Below are 14,935 nucleotides of genomic sequence, written 5' to 3'. Positions count from 1 at the left end.
CCACAGCTCAGGGTCGTCTCGGAGGTAGAAAACGCAACAGCTCAGCCAATCTGCGATGCTTATTATTTGATATCTCCTCTCAGGGTCCAATGTGGCCACAGTTTGACCTCCATTAGACAGGAAGCTTTGGTCAAAACAACGATATAAGTCATCCTCTCATTGACATTTGGTCAATGGTTTTTGTGACAAATCTTTTTTTTTCACTTTTGCTTAGGAAGTGAAAAACAGGCCAAAGTCTATTTTTAAATGCTTCACTGACCACACTGACAATACAAACCACAAGTCTGAGAGATGGAAATACGTGTAATGTAAGTTACAGTGTATTGACCTCTCAGGGCCACCGTACCATGAGATCTTTGGAACCCCCCATGGACCCACGACCTCAGGCCCACGTCGACGGTGTTCCACACCTTGAAGGTCACTGACTCACAAATGTTCTAGACAGGAGCAAACCCAAAAACGTACAGCCTACCATCGCCTCCTTTCTTAACTGTATTGGAACATTAACGTTGTGGCTCCCACTTTAGTAAAGGTGCTGTCCTGACCCCCTTTCACCATGGAGCCTCTAACGTTCCTTCTCTGCTCACACAGCTGCAAAGGTAAGCACCTGTCAGAAGACTGCAGAGCAACCCTCAACCCCTCCAACGACAGGAAACACACATCTCTTGAGTGTGTTCTCGCGTATGTGTGTGTACAGATACCACATCAGTGTGCCTGGCTGTGCGATAGTTAGAATAAGAGAAGCTGATGATGACATCCTCACACCCCAGGCTCCTGTGGTGAGGAATACACTCGATGCTAAAAAGCTCCTTCAAATAAACAACTATTAAATAAAGAAGATCTCTATGGCAGCAAATCTGACTTTATTGGACGTTTGAAGAAACAGCTCATATTTCGAGAGGTGAGTATCAAACTTTTGATTCTGTTACAGAAGTTTAGAGATCAGATAAAGAAATAAATAGATGGCCAAAAATGTATTTCCTTGTCATTATATGTGTTAGAGCAAATATTCGGCATTAATCAGAAAGATTGTTTTGATCTGTTGACTTTTCTATGAAACACATTGTATTTTAAAAACCGTCGTGTAGAGAGGAATAACATCCACACCCAGAAATAATGGCCACATGTTACTTAGAGACATTCTTTGCTTATATTTGCGTTGATGGTTTAACAAAAAAAGTTAAAAGCAACACATATTCACATACTTAACATATTTTATTGTCTCTTCTGATAAAACTCATTATTACAAAAAACGACAGGACCACATGATACAAATATTATGCTTTCTGATTGTAATAAATGAAAGCCTGTATCTTACTAGTCCAATTTAACGTTTAAGTTCATAATTCAAACAGATGAGAGTTTTCAGGGACATACAGGTTTGTAAATTCATACATACGGTGTATTAATGCTAGATAATATGGGTAAAGTCAATTAGGTGTAAAGTACAAATGCGAATTTGAACGTAAAGCACAAAACTGTTCATGTGATGTTGATGCAACATCAAGAAAATTAAGATGAAATGTATTTTTTCTATAAAAAAATCACATAATCAATTAATTTCTCAGTCCACAAGCTTCACTGATAACAGACAACGAGTTATCTATGCATGAAATATGACATTTTTGTTTCTCCATGTCTCTTCCTGGTGCCATCAATATAAAAAGATATATGTAAAGATAAATAAAGATATATATAGAAATCAAAAATAAATGCACACATATACATACATTCATACATACTGAGGTTGACAATAATCAGTCTTATGGACCTCACTAACCATCTTCATTGTCATGATACTTCACAAACAATAACAGTCAACATATTCTGAGGCCATCAGCTGCAGGTCGTGTAGCCCCTCAGTGGAAAATGTTGACTTTGTTCATGTGACTCCCTGAGTGTAGGCCAGCAGGCGTAGGAGTGCTGATAATAATAATAATAATAATAATAATAATAATAATAATAATAATAATAATAATAATAATAATAATAATAATAAAGAAAGACTTCTTCATAACTCTGTGGTTCATGTCTTTAGCTCTCAGTACAGTTGGTGGGTTGTTATTACCGGGTCAGGCCTCCTCCGATTTTTCTCACGGCTCTGAGCCTGCGATTAGCCGCTGCGATTAGCCCACTGACCCTGTTCCACGAGGGCTCCAATGGGAGCCAAGTGAGCTTGAGAAAGCCATTTTGTGCAGCGCAACATAGAGCAGAGCACGTGAAGACATTGGATTACACAAGATTAGTATTTTTACAGTTTTATAGAGCCTATTATTCAAGTCTGAATCAGAATTAGAGCATGTAAAGGGCCTGTGATTTGCAGCAATGCAAGTGGTCACATTTATTTGTGGGGTGTGGTTGTATTTGACGTAAGTACGGAGTCAAAATAGTATCTAAAATGAAAACTTAGAGTTGTTTGTTTCTTAGTTTAGATCATTATTTACCACTGAGCCTCCATTTTGAGGCGATGCCCTCAGTCACAGCCAATAAGAGCAGTTTAGGGAAACTCCACTTAAAAATATCAAAGCGTAACAATTAAAGTGAAACATTGTTTTATTGTCATTCAAAATTCAATATGTAAAATTGTAAAACTGCCATTTTCTTTCACACACGATGTTAACCTAGAATATTGGAGATATTTTGGAGATTTTTTTTCATTTAAAAATTTGTAATTATATATATTATTACTGTCATTACTTGAACCTCTAAATTGCAGAAAAGATGGGATGTAACTGCAGTTCGGATTATTCAGACACTGACTGGATTGAGAACTTGGATGAAATCTGTGAACAATGCAACTGTCCCATACCTCCCCAGTCATGCAATCCAGTAAGTCAACATTTTGTTTGTGTACATATCATGTTATTTTTATTTGTATGCACATGTATTTATGTTTGCACACAGTACAAACTGAGTGCTTGTGCAAGCTCTACATGAGTTGGTTTGGGTTATTTGGGTAGATAGCTATAAATGATAACACAGGAGAAACTATTCATGTCAAATAACCACTAAAACTATGAAATACAACCTGCTTTTGTATGTTACGGCTCAGATAAGTTGTTATAACTTACATAACTGTGACGGAAGTTGTCTCCTGCCTGTATAATTAAATGGCAGCGAAATTATTCCCCTAATGTTGTTTGTTTCCTCGCTGCGAGTTAGATGTTTCATTAGATTAGAAATAAAGGAGAAAGCCACCTGCATGGGCCAGACATTTTGTCTGGAAGAAAAAAAACAGCTAACTGCTAATAATTTATGGTCGAGATCTGCGTTAGTTTGTTTCTATTGTGAATGTGAACATTCTATTATATATGTTGTTATCACCTAAATCTTTTATTGCTCTTTGGAAAGCTACAAGTTTGATCTTGTTTTCCTTTCGCCAGTACACAGATCAGCTGATTCCTTGCCATTCACAACATTCACCCCCTATGTCACCTTTACCAGGTAATAACATACAGTACGTTTTTCTGTGTCTGTCTCTGAGTTCGGTGCATTTGTCGATATTGTTACTAATATGTAATATGATGAAAAAAGCCAAACTAAATAAATTTGTATTATATAGTCTATGATCCGAAATCACAGATGTACTTTACAATATGTGAACAACATACAACACCTATTATTGGTATCAGGGAAACTTCACAATAAAACCCTTTAATATGGGTAAACAGAAATGGATGAGCGACAGACGAGGAATCGCTTTACCTGGTTGGACAGACAGACATTAGCTGTCCTATAGACAGAGAAACATTAGTAAAACACAGACTTATAATATCAAATACATACTGAGTGTAATATCTTCAGCTGTTTCAGTGTAAAGTATCATTTGAAGATGAATTTAATGCACAATGAAATAATACAGTTCATACAATGACTAAAGCTCATTTTAAAAAGAAAATGTTCCTTTACTTTCATGTGAATTTGAGTTTAAATTCATTTTACATCTACTCAGCTCCTTAAATTTCTTATTTCCTTAGTAGCCTACCAGTAGACATTAAATCTTCCTGTAGTTCATCATTTGTTTACATTTTTTTTATGATTTCAGCGTTTCCCCCGTCCCCCTGTTACTTACATGAACATTAGATGGGTGGGTTTAAAATGCTAAGTTGGTATATGATAGGCTCAAGTACAATATCCTAGGTTTGGATTATTTTGTCGCGAGGTCTTATGATTTCTGCAGGGTCAAAACCAGGACCCACATTTCCTTTGGGAATGCATTGAACTATATTTTCACTTTAAATTGTTAAAGGGTTAACTAGCATATCACCTCAGGAGTTTCACACCCCCCTTTCTGCATATCATCTTCCTGTACTTGCAGTATTCTTTTTCTGCTACGTAGTATAAAAAGCAAATCATTGCAAGTCAAAATTCTTTCGGAAACAAAATAATATGACTCCAGTGTTCAAGGAAACAATTCGCTGCTCAACAACAAAAGAAATGTCTGAACGCCTTTGTCTGGAAAAATCTTTTATTAAGATAACTGGAAAAATTTGACTTTGGTGGAAAATGTATTAATTGAGTTAAGATTCTGTAGATATGCCAAATTGTTAATAATAGGCAATCATCACACATTTAACACTGCACATGGGATGAAGCAAGAACAGCAGCCATTTGTCCATATCATAGGAATTTAAACACAACATAAAACTTTATATAAGAAACATTCCTGATTAAAACAGTCCCCGGTGTATTTCACCTTAACTAATACCCAACATCGCTTTTGCAGACAACCTTGTGGAGGCCATATACAGCTATGAACCCAACCACGATGGCGACCTGGGCTTTGAGAAGGGAGACAAACTCAAGATCATCAACAAGTAAGCTGCCGATATATAAAAATATAGAAAAGCTACAGGAAACCAGATTTCAGCTCCAGACAACTGTTCAGTCACCTTCAACAACATTCTAAATGTGTCACACCCTGTATGCGGTATGATAAGTCATGTGCATCCTGACCAGCGACCACCATCATTTACAGCTTCAAAAAGAAACCTGGCTGAGCACAGAGGCCTGGTCTGAGGTGCACAGTGTGTATTCACAATGCCCCTGGTTTGTTGTCTGACAGGAGACTTTGCAGCATTTCAGTCGAGCTCATCTTCACCCAACATTTCTTTTCTCTCTATACTGACACAAAAAAAACTAAAATGGAAAAAAGATCAAATGAACCACATGATTACATCATGAGTTTGAAAAGGAAACATCGCAAGGACAGGAAACCTGAACTCAAAGAAAATAGGTGTAAATGTCAGGCTTACAGACCTGTAGTGCTTTCAATTTTTTGGAGAAATTAAAAGATGGCTTTATGTATCTGAAAAAGGTTTATTTGCCTTTATTAAGGGATCCGACCTGCATCCATTCAGCAAACTGTTATTAAGTCTAAACCAACATATACCTGAGAATACTTAGGTTGTGTTCTCAGTAACATTTTTTTGTAATAAAAATGCACTGATTGCACATTTACAACATTAATTTTATCTTGTAAGGCTAATCATAACATTTTAGACTAAATTTTAAACATTAAACAAACATTACTGATAAAATGATGCAGAGTTGGCTTGTCAACAGTTTCATAGCTGAGTGGGGTTTTCTGAGGGGAACTAGGACCTGTGTTTCCAAAATCCTTGCTACGGCCCTGACAGAGGTAGCTATAAAAAAAAAATTATTTAAATGTATATATTAACTAATTCAACCAGTCCACTGATAGACTCCAAAGGTTTAACCATCTGTACCCAATGTGGTTAAAGATCAAAAGTCATGAAAGTCAGTGAAGGTGTCTCATTTCTCAGTGGTCTCCTCTGTCTCTTGTGCTGATATGTAAGGACGTAAAGACATTTAGCTGCCAACAAAGTGTAACACGGTTAATTTCAGGCAGTGATCATTTACGTTGCATAAAACGCTATATGCCTCTGAGAACCTCTTTGAAGCTGCTTTCTGGTTTTGTAGCTTTTCATCCCCCGTAAGGTCTAGACTGCTGTGAGGCATCGCAGACCTGTAACTTACTCATGGTATCATTACTGTCTCCTCTGACATCCAGGGATGATCCGGAGTGGTATCTGGCGGAGTCACTCACAACAGGCCAGCAGGGCTTCATCCCATACAACTTTATTGCTATGACCACAGTGGAGACTGAACCGTACGTCACACAGGAAACAAAATGATACTGTTCTCATCTCGTATAGTGCATGCTGTGTCCCTGGAGAAAGGGAAGTGGTTAGCTAAAAAAAAAAAGCGTCACACATATTGTGTGTGCTTGTGCTGCAGGTGGTTCTTCAAGAGCATTTCTCGAAACGAAGCCATGAGGCTCCTCCTCGCTCCTGGGAATACGCAAGGCTCCTTCCTGATACGAGAGAGTGAGACTATCCAAGGTGAGCTGATGGTTTTTGTCATCAGAGCGTTGACTCACACGTTATCGACACAAAATCTAATTTTCCATTTTGCAAGATGGTTTCACTGCCGGAAATGTGAATATGTTCTTCCACTGTGACATTTGCTGAAAGATGCTAAAAGTAGCATTTTAAACACAAAACAAACAAAAAATCTAAATAAACTATGATGGTGTAAGTACCACACAAGTGAGATCATGCTCCTCGATATGTCTCGTCTTGTTTTTACTGGCAGGGTTTCAAAAATGGGCGGACTGATTTCCCACAACACTCCTTCCTGTCTCCAGACTTACTTTATCTGTTTGACTGTGAGGAATGAAAATGTAGGAACATTCATTTACATTCATGTGATCCCACCATATATTCTAGAAATGCGGCATTAACAGAGTAATGATGACCTCTCCATATATGTGCCATAAAAGACCACTATGAATTGTCTGTCCTTACCCAGCTCTTAGGGCTCTACCACGCTTAACTTAAACAGTGAAATGGTAAATATTAGAATCTTGGTTTTGGGGGTTAGGAGCCAGTCCCATCGATCCCTGGGTACCATCATGTCACCACAAGCACTTCATGAGGACATCATTATCTCTGATGTCCATTATAAGAAAATATCTATGAATCCACTTAGAAGTTGCGGAAAAAGCAACGCAATCTATTCTCCATAAGTTTTTAAAGAACCCGTTTTTAGATTTTCTGCAAACAGGAACTGCTCATCGCTGGTTTAGCGTAATAGAAATAATGTTAATTTACCAAAATGTAAAGAAAGAAGGCTTACAGCATGTAATGTGGTAGCCCACAGTAAACTGACTCTATAGCAATACTTCCTGTTTACATCTACTCACCCAAAGCATTACATAAAACTCCAAAATTTAGATCATAATTATCTCCCGAATCAAGGTGGGAACAAGAATTATAATAAGAGTAAATAATAATAAATCCATCAACCTTTTTTCATTTTGCATGACTTTGCATGATAAAATAGTTTCATCTATCAGTGAAATCTGCACACTCGTTCACAGAAGATTGTGCCTTTTCTTTGCCGTAGGATCTTACTCCTTATCCATCAGGGACTTGGACCACAACACAGGTGAAGGAGTCAAGCACTACAGGATCCGCAACATGGACAACGGTGGCTTCTACATCACAGCCAAGATCTCCTTTAGCTCGCTGAAGGAGCTTGTCCAACATCACATCCGTGCGTACAGCCTCTTGAGGAATGACTTACTAGATTACGAGACACTGTGCAGGGTCTCCATCTGAATTCATTTTAACCCCGTTTCCTCTCTCTGGCATCCAGGCGAGACAGATGGACTGTGCACGAAGCTGGGGAAGCCTTGTCAGTCGAGGGCACCGCAGAAGCCTTGGTGGCAGGATGAGTGGGAGATTCCCAGAGAGTCCCTGAAGCTGCTGCGCAGGCTTGGAGCAGGACAGTTTGGAGAAGTATGGATGGGTGAGTATCAGAGATGATGAAAGATGGCGGAGGGAGACTAAAGAGCTGGTGGTGGGTTGAGGAATAGAATATGTAGGTATTATTGTGTATTTTTCCAATCATGCAAATCATTTTGCACAGATTCAGCTCATGTGCGAAGCCTGTTTGCTTAATCAATTGTGGGCCAGAAAGGTTTTTTAGTAACACAGTTAAGTCCTTACTGTTTGTTTGAGCTGGTTAGCAGGGGAATGATGTAACATAACCCAAACTACATTCATCTACCTTCTCCGTGACCCTTGTCTCTTGAACAATACTTGCATAAATGCCTATTGTTATTGTGGAGTATTGAGTTAACCCCCTTATTAGTCAATTGCAGGGGTATTTTCTGGTCAACGTCTCACACAAACCACTGTGTTAGCTCTTAGCACTGTGTTAGCTAAACATTGCCAACCATGGAACTCGTCACAGCCACTTTCTATTTACAGGATCGTCTTGCACGTAGACCTGGCACTGTGTTTGTTTCACTGTTCCCATCCAAACATTGGTCTGTGGACATATTTGAATAATGGGAGTGTAGTTGACATGAAGATATGTGATAACCATCCTTTATAGTTTCCACTGCCGATAAAAATGATGGAGCACATTGAATAGGATTTTATTCCCAGTATTGCTACATGTAATGGTAAGATGTTCAGTGTAAACATGGTGTTTACAGGGTTGCAGTGATACAGTGATACAGTCAGAGTGATGTCAGTGATGTTCAGTAAACATAACTGCTAAAAATCTATATGTGTGTTAGCATTTATCTCAAAGCACCTCTTTGTGAAGGACCTGCAGAGCTGCTATCATGGGTGTAAGTGTGGTCTTGTTTTAAACAGTGTACTTCAGAGACTGACAGCTGTATAAATTGAATGTGTGCTTACAGGAGAATACAATAATGACAGGGAAGTGGCAATTAAAAAGCTGAAGATGGGCACAATGTCGGTGGAGGCCTTCTTGGCCGAGGCCAACATGATGAAGAACTTGCAACATCCTCGCCTCGTCCGCCTCTTTGCTGTGGTTACCCAGGAGCCAATTCTTATTGTGACGGAGTACATGGAGAATGGTACGTCAAATATGTTTATACAGTAGACCAGTACCTATAATATCTGTTACAGCCAGGAATGTTATATTTTATTGATAATACCAAATGTAAAGAGAGGATTCCAGATCACTGAAAGCCTCAAAAGCAAGGGGGAACCTGGCACCAGGGTATTTCCAAGATGTGATTCCTCATTTGAAGGTAAATTAAAAAGAAATCCCTCTGTAATCATACCAGCTTACTTTCAATTCAGTTTAGGCAAGGGAAATATGTCTAAGCCTGTCTGGAAAAACCATTTCCTTAACATCCAACCCTGTTTTCCTGAACGCCAGAGAGTGTCGTCAGGGTGAGTTCTGTGCCTGGAGCGAAGACGAATAGTGTGTGGTGTAGACTCTCAGGATCAAACATGTTGATCTGTTATCGGACGCTGGGTGAGAGAACATGTTTGAACAAAAACTGGGCTGTCCCATTTCGTTCTCAACCTATTCTTCAGTCCAGTGACTCATGTTGAATGAGCTAATTGTCTTTTGATCACACAACCACAGCTGCCTTGCAATTTATCTGAGTTTGATATATACGATGTGAGATAAGATGCACACTACTGCAACTACACAGTATAATCATCACCCATGATTGGACATGAATGCAGCTGCAGTATCAAACCTAAATAAGGGAGCAACAGCAAGTTATGATCGCATTGCCTCTCAAAGCGCGCTGCTCTGCTGAAGTGGCCCGGCTTCTGATAGGCTATTTTCAGCTTCTCCTCATGACCCTCCTGTATTCTCTACTCTGTGCTAAAATGTTTAAACGCAAACATGAACTCTCACTTCTTTTCCGGACCCTTCCAAACTGTTCACTGGTGTTTACTCGCCAAGGGGAAGTCTCTCCTGGCCAGTCTGAGATTAGGGGTGTTAAAAATGGAGAGGGTGATTCACCATGTTATTGTTCACCGAGACCCCTGATGAGAGCTGGCCGCTGTCCAGAGTCTGTATTAAGGCACATGCACAGACACATGTACACAAGTCTTGGAACACTATAAAGCATTCTAAACAATGACAATGGCAGTTTGATCAGGATCTTGCCACTGGATCCTCCTCTTTTTCTCTTTCTTCTTAGGCCACGCAGAATTACAGTAAATCAGAAATATAATTGTACAAAAACAGGGTCTGCAGACGACTTTCCATATTACAGCTCCAATTACATTATGCCACAATGCTGCTGTAATTTCTTTGCTGAGAAAATGTATTACCAACTTTAGAAAATACATAAATAGGTAACACACCAACAATTGTGTTGCTATAACTTGTTAAATGGTTTTGTATTTATATAGCGCTTTTCTAGTCTTGATGACCACTCAAAGCACTTTACAGTACAGTTTTACATTCACCCATTCACACACACATTCATACAGTGCATCTATTAGCAGCACTTTTTTGTTCTATGAGGGGCAATTCGGGGTTCAGCATCTTGCCCAAGGACACTTCGGCATGCAGATGGGGAAGACTGGGGATCGAACTGCCAACCTTCAGGTTGGAGGACAACCGCTCTTCCCCTCAGCCACAGCCGCCCTTTAAGCCATTAACTTTAAGTTAAACAAACTTTATTCATTTGTGTGTTACTGATTACAATTTTCTTTTTCCAGTTTAAGTATCATATATAATGTATGTATTAAATACTATCTATTTCATTTTAACCTGATTAGTCTTTTTAATTCTTCTTCTCTGGGAGGAACAATGATGAAACGCATAGAGAAACGTTGTCACAAACACAACACCAGCCTTACAGCTGCAGAGAATGGCGTTCCTTTGTATGGTCTTGTGTGAGCAGCCTGTAAACCACCAGCAGTGGTTCTACATGAGGCTGCCTCTTTGTCTGGCATCCACGTGTGGATGGGACACAGGCGTAGCCTCTGTTGTCAGGAGAATGGATGGCTCGGAGTTCCCATCTTTTCGGTTTCTTTTTTATCAGAGACAACAAAGATGGAAAAAAACAGGCGTGTCGTCCCAGCTTCCCTTTGTGACCTTGACAAAGAGTGCTCCTCTTGCTCTCAGACTTCAAAAAGCAGTCTTCCGGACTTATGCCTCCTCTTTCCTGGCACAGTCATTCATCTAAAAGTATTTCCTTTGGTTGGCCTTTGGTAAGCCGGTGTGCAGAGGTATTGTCCTGTCCTTATCAAGCTCAACACAGAGTTCACTGTCACAGATGATGCATCAGCCTTGAGTGATGCTTTGCGTACTTCCTCACAATGTTATGTTCCCTGATTTGAGCTGCTATTCTGGTCTGTCTATTTATGTCTGTGGGGAATCATGATGTTTTTGACAAGGGGACATGTCTTTAGTCTTCCGAACAAAGCAAGACTTCACTATTGTTTTCCAGTTGATAAAACTGAACCTTTAATTTTTGATTTGATTGATCTTCTTGCTCCTGCATTTGTTATATTCAGGAAGTATTAAATGACTCCTGAAGACATAAAGCTTGGATGTGATGTCTTACAGGGAGCCTCGTGGATTTCCTGAAAACGACGGAGGGAAGCAGTTTGCCCATGAACACTTTGATAGACATGGCATCTCAGGCAAGACATCTCTTTTCTTACTATCAATATTCTCTATTCGCTACACTGCATTTACCAGATAGACTTTCAGTTATTCTTCACTTTCCATTCTCCCAGCAAGGTCCTCACAGACAGGAAACTGGCCTCTGCTTTAATGAAGCTTACACTCAACACGAATCTTGTGACAGCAACACAGCTGTGTGTGCACATGTGTGTATTATGATTTATGTCAGTCTGGACACTCTGGCAGAAATGAAACTGTGCTATTGCCAAACAGTCCTAATAGAAGACAAATTCACCAATGTCTTCGACAATACTACATTTTTAAGTTATTCACTAAGGTTCTAACTTTTGTGTGATGTAGATTTTCCAATCAGTCTTTCTGAATTTGTCTTGTTTTCTTTCATCATGATACAATAAGATGCTTTTCAACCGCTCTGCCTAAGAGTAGGTAGCACTCAGTAGAGAGTTTACCTTCACCAAGGCCCAACAGTCCCATTATTAGACCTCATTTAAATTCAGTGCATCCAGCTTTTTATTTTGGATCTGCAGCAAATTGCACACATTCATAAATATCAGGGGATTTTTCATCAAGATCCATGAATTATCCCTGAAATGTTCCTAGATAAAAAACGATCTATGTTAAAGAAAGTGAAAATAAACATGTCCTGGATCCACAGGAAAATTTAAAGGGTTCAATTTTGCTCAACCCCTCCACAAAATATGATGGAAATTGGTTTAGTATTTCTGCATAATCCTGCTAACTAACTAACAAAGGCAGACTAAAATAGAATCTCCTTGGTGGAGGTAATAAGGTGCTCTGTGACAACTCTGCCAAGAGTGACAACTATTGAGAATCTCCTCCCAGTGAGAGTTAATGTTATGAACATACCATTTACATACTGAAAAAATTTAATTTTGTCGGTTATATCAAATGTTTTGAGATGAACGCAGATTGCAAGTTAAAGTAATAGTGATGAATATCTGTAACACAGCCAGGCTCCACAAAGTCGCTCCTGGCCATTTAACTCTGGTAAAACCACAGTTTGGTGTATTTACAGTTGTTGGTATGGTGGACTTTTCAAACTAGCTTCTTCCCAGTGTTTTCAGTCTTAATGCTAAGTTAACCTTACCAACTGCTGGGTCTATGGGTCATTTTTAGCAGACACAAGTGTGGTTTCAATTTTCTTATCTGAATTTTGCAACAAAGCAAATGAGCAAAACAGGTCTATCTTTAATGTCTACTGCCTATGACGGTTCATCAAGAATCATGTTCCACACTAACGTTAACCTCTTCAAATGTTACATGTCAGTAAAGGAACTGTGACTGAAGGTGTGGGAATGGAAAACACAACCACAGGAAGACAGAGGCTAGCAAGACAAAGGTTTTTTCATTCGGAGTAGACAAATTCTGTGACGCCTCGGAGCTTGGAGCAGAGAGATAGAGTTCCTGCAGATCTTTGTGGTGATAGAAAGATGCATTCAAGCCGGCCGACATGCACTGTAGCATTTGTGGTGAAAGCTCAAAGCAAGCAACTTTAACCGTCATGTGATGGACCATAAAAATTCAAGTGATTAATAACCGTTCTTCTGCTGCAGTATTGGAAACTGTGTCTGCACAGATTCCGGCCACAATGAAATGAATGGAAACCCATAGTAAAGATTTGTCAAGGTGTCTGAGTCATGACGACTGTGGGAGTTTGTGAAATACCTTGCACAAAACACACATAGATCTCAGCTTTCTGACAAGACCCTCAGGACCAATCACACCTATGTGATAGATTCTTATGACTGAACTTTTTACACACCAAGACTTTCATATTTGGACCTTGAAACACAGATATAGAAACCCAGATAGGTGTGGGTGGTTTAGACACCAGACATACAAGTTTACTGATTCAAACGACACCCTGTGAGGTCAGCCTCTGTGAAATGACTTGTGCAGTTTTTAAATGAATCACAAACAGCTAAGGGAGTCGGCAGGACAGGTTTTAGTATCAGGAAGTGGAGTAGGCACAGCTGTGTACCTGGGTGGAGTATGTAGGCAGAGCACGGAGGTAAAAAGGGTAAATGAAAGTGACCTGAGGAAATGGTAGACTCCCAGATTTTGAAATATTTCTGTTCAACTTTCCAACATTACACAACGCTAAAACACACAGGTCCCTCACAGCCATGTTTTTCAAGCTTTAACACACACAGACACGCACACATTGATGGCTTATCTGATGATGTGCTGTCCCCTGCAGGTGGCAGATGGCATGGCCTTTATTGAGCAGGAAAATTACATCCATCGAGACCTGAGAGCTGCCAACATCCTCGTGTCCCATGAGCACATCTGTAAGATTGCAGACTTTGGACTCGCAAGACTCATTGAGGACAATGAGTACACAGCTAGAGAAGGTAACAAGAACTCACAGGACAAAGGATCACTTAAATCACACTATTACCCCTGGAACCTTTGTCCAAGCTGTAAATTCTTATTCTTTATATTGAAAGGTTATAATAAGGATACGTTAGATATCTGTGCAGCGGCTCCATCTAGTGTCTTTTCTCCTGTGTTCATAGGTGCAAAGTTTCCCATCAAGTGGACTGCCCCAGAAGCTATTAACTATGGGACCTTCTCCATAAAATCAGATGTGTGGTCCTTTGGGATCCTCCTCACTGAAATAGTGACATATGGACGTATACCTTACCCTGGTAAACACATTTACTGTATTCTTTCTGGTCCATCACGAAATAATTTTCAGTCTTGTCTAGCTAGTCTCTAGATTATAATTTCGATGGACATTATATCAAATGCCTCCCTGTTGTGCAGGTATGTCCAACCCAGAGGTGATCCAGAACCTGGAGCGGGCCTACAGGATGCCAAAGCCCGACAACTGTCCGGACGGGCTTTATAATGTCATGGGCATGTGCTGGAGGGAAACCCCAGACGACAGGCCCACCTTCGAGTACCTGAGGAGTGTTCTGGAGGATTTCCTCACTGCCACAGAGAGGCAGTACCAGGAAGATCCCTGCATGGGCAGAAAGACATAGAGACAACTGCAGCCTTGAGGGTGGATGCTCGAGTTTGACACATACCTATATGATAGAATACGAACTGAGATTTAATGAATAAAGGTACTTTATTTCTGCATCAAACTTATCTGAAGTGCTCGACTGAGGAGGGGAGGAGTGATCACCATGCGGCTTGAAGAAAGTGAGGACTGGCTGATGCTCTCCTGGTGCTCCTTTTTATGTATATACTGTCAAACGGCTGGAGCTGTGTTTTACATTTTCAGTTTAATAAATGTTTTCAAATTCAACTTTTCATGGATGCTGTTTGTTGTTTGATTAGAATCAGAAGAATTCACACAATTTAAAATGCAGCACAGTCTATCGGAGGGGCTGACTTAGCTTTTGTCACGTGCAAAGAGGATGTAATAAAAAGTAGTGATACATAAATTGAACTGCTGAAACTGTTACAGGGACCAGATAGACAGACAGAC

At 39.8% G+C, this 14,935-nt stretch overlaps 1 protein-coding gene across 1 annotated transcript; it reads left to right on the top strand.

Moving 5' to 3' along the window:
* The first annotated feature begins 656 nt into the window (after window positions 1-656).
* Window positions 657-14,752, top strand: lck (LCK proto-oncogene, Src family tyrosine kinase). The gene is made up of 13 exons (XM_035168940.1): window positions 657-901; window positions 2,717-2,829; window positions 3,384-3,444; window positions 4,727-4,817; window positions 6,035-6,133; window positions 6,262-6,365; window positions 7,432-7,581; window positions 7,684-7,836; window positions 8,741-8,920; window positions 11,392-11,468; window positions 13,694-13,847; window positions 14,013-14,144; window positions 14,263-14,752. The coding sequence occupies exons 2-13, from the start codon at window positions 2,722-2,724 to the stop codon at window positions 14,481-14,483; spliced, it is 1,530 nt and encodes a 509-aa protein (XP_035024831.1). The 5' UTR covers window positions 657-901; window positions 2,717-2,721; the 3' UTR covers window positions 14,484-14,752.
* Window positions 14,753-14,935: the final 183 nt, after the last annotated feature.

The sequence above is a fragment of the Hippoglossus stenolepis genome, chromosome 10, assembly GCF_022539355.2.
Source record: "Hippoglossus stenolepis isolate QCI-W04-F060 chromosome 10, HSTE1.2, whole genome shotgun sequence".
In the NCBI taxonomy this organism is placed as follows: domain Eukaryota; kingdom Metazoa; phylum Chordata; class Actinopteri; order Pleuronectiformes; family Pleuronectidae; genus Hippoglossus; species Hippoglossus stenolepis.
This window is presented reverse-complemented; position numbering and strand designations above follow the sequence as displayed.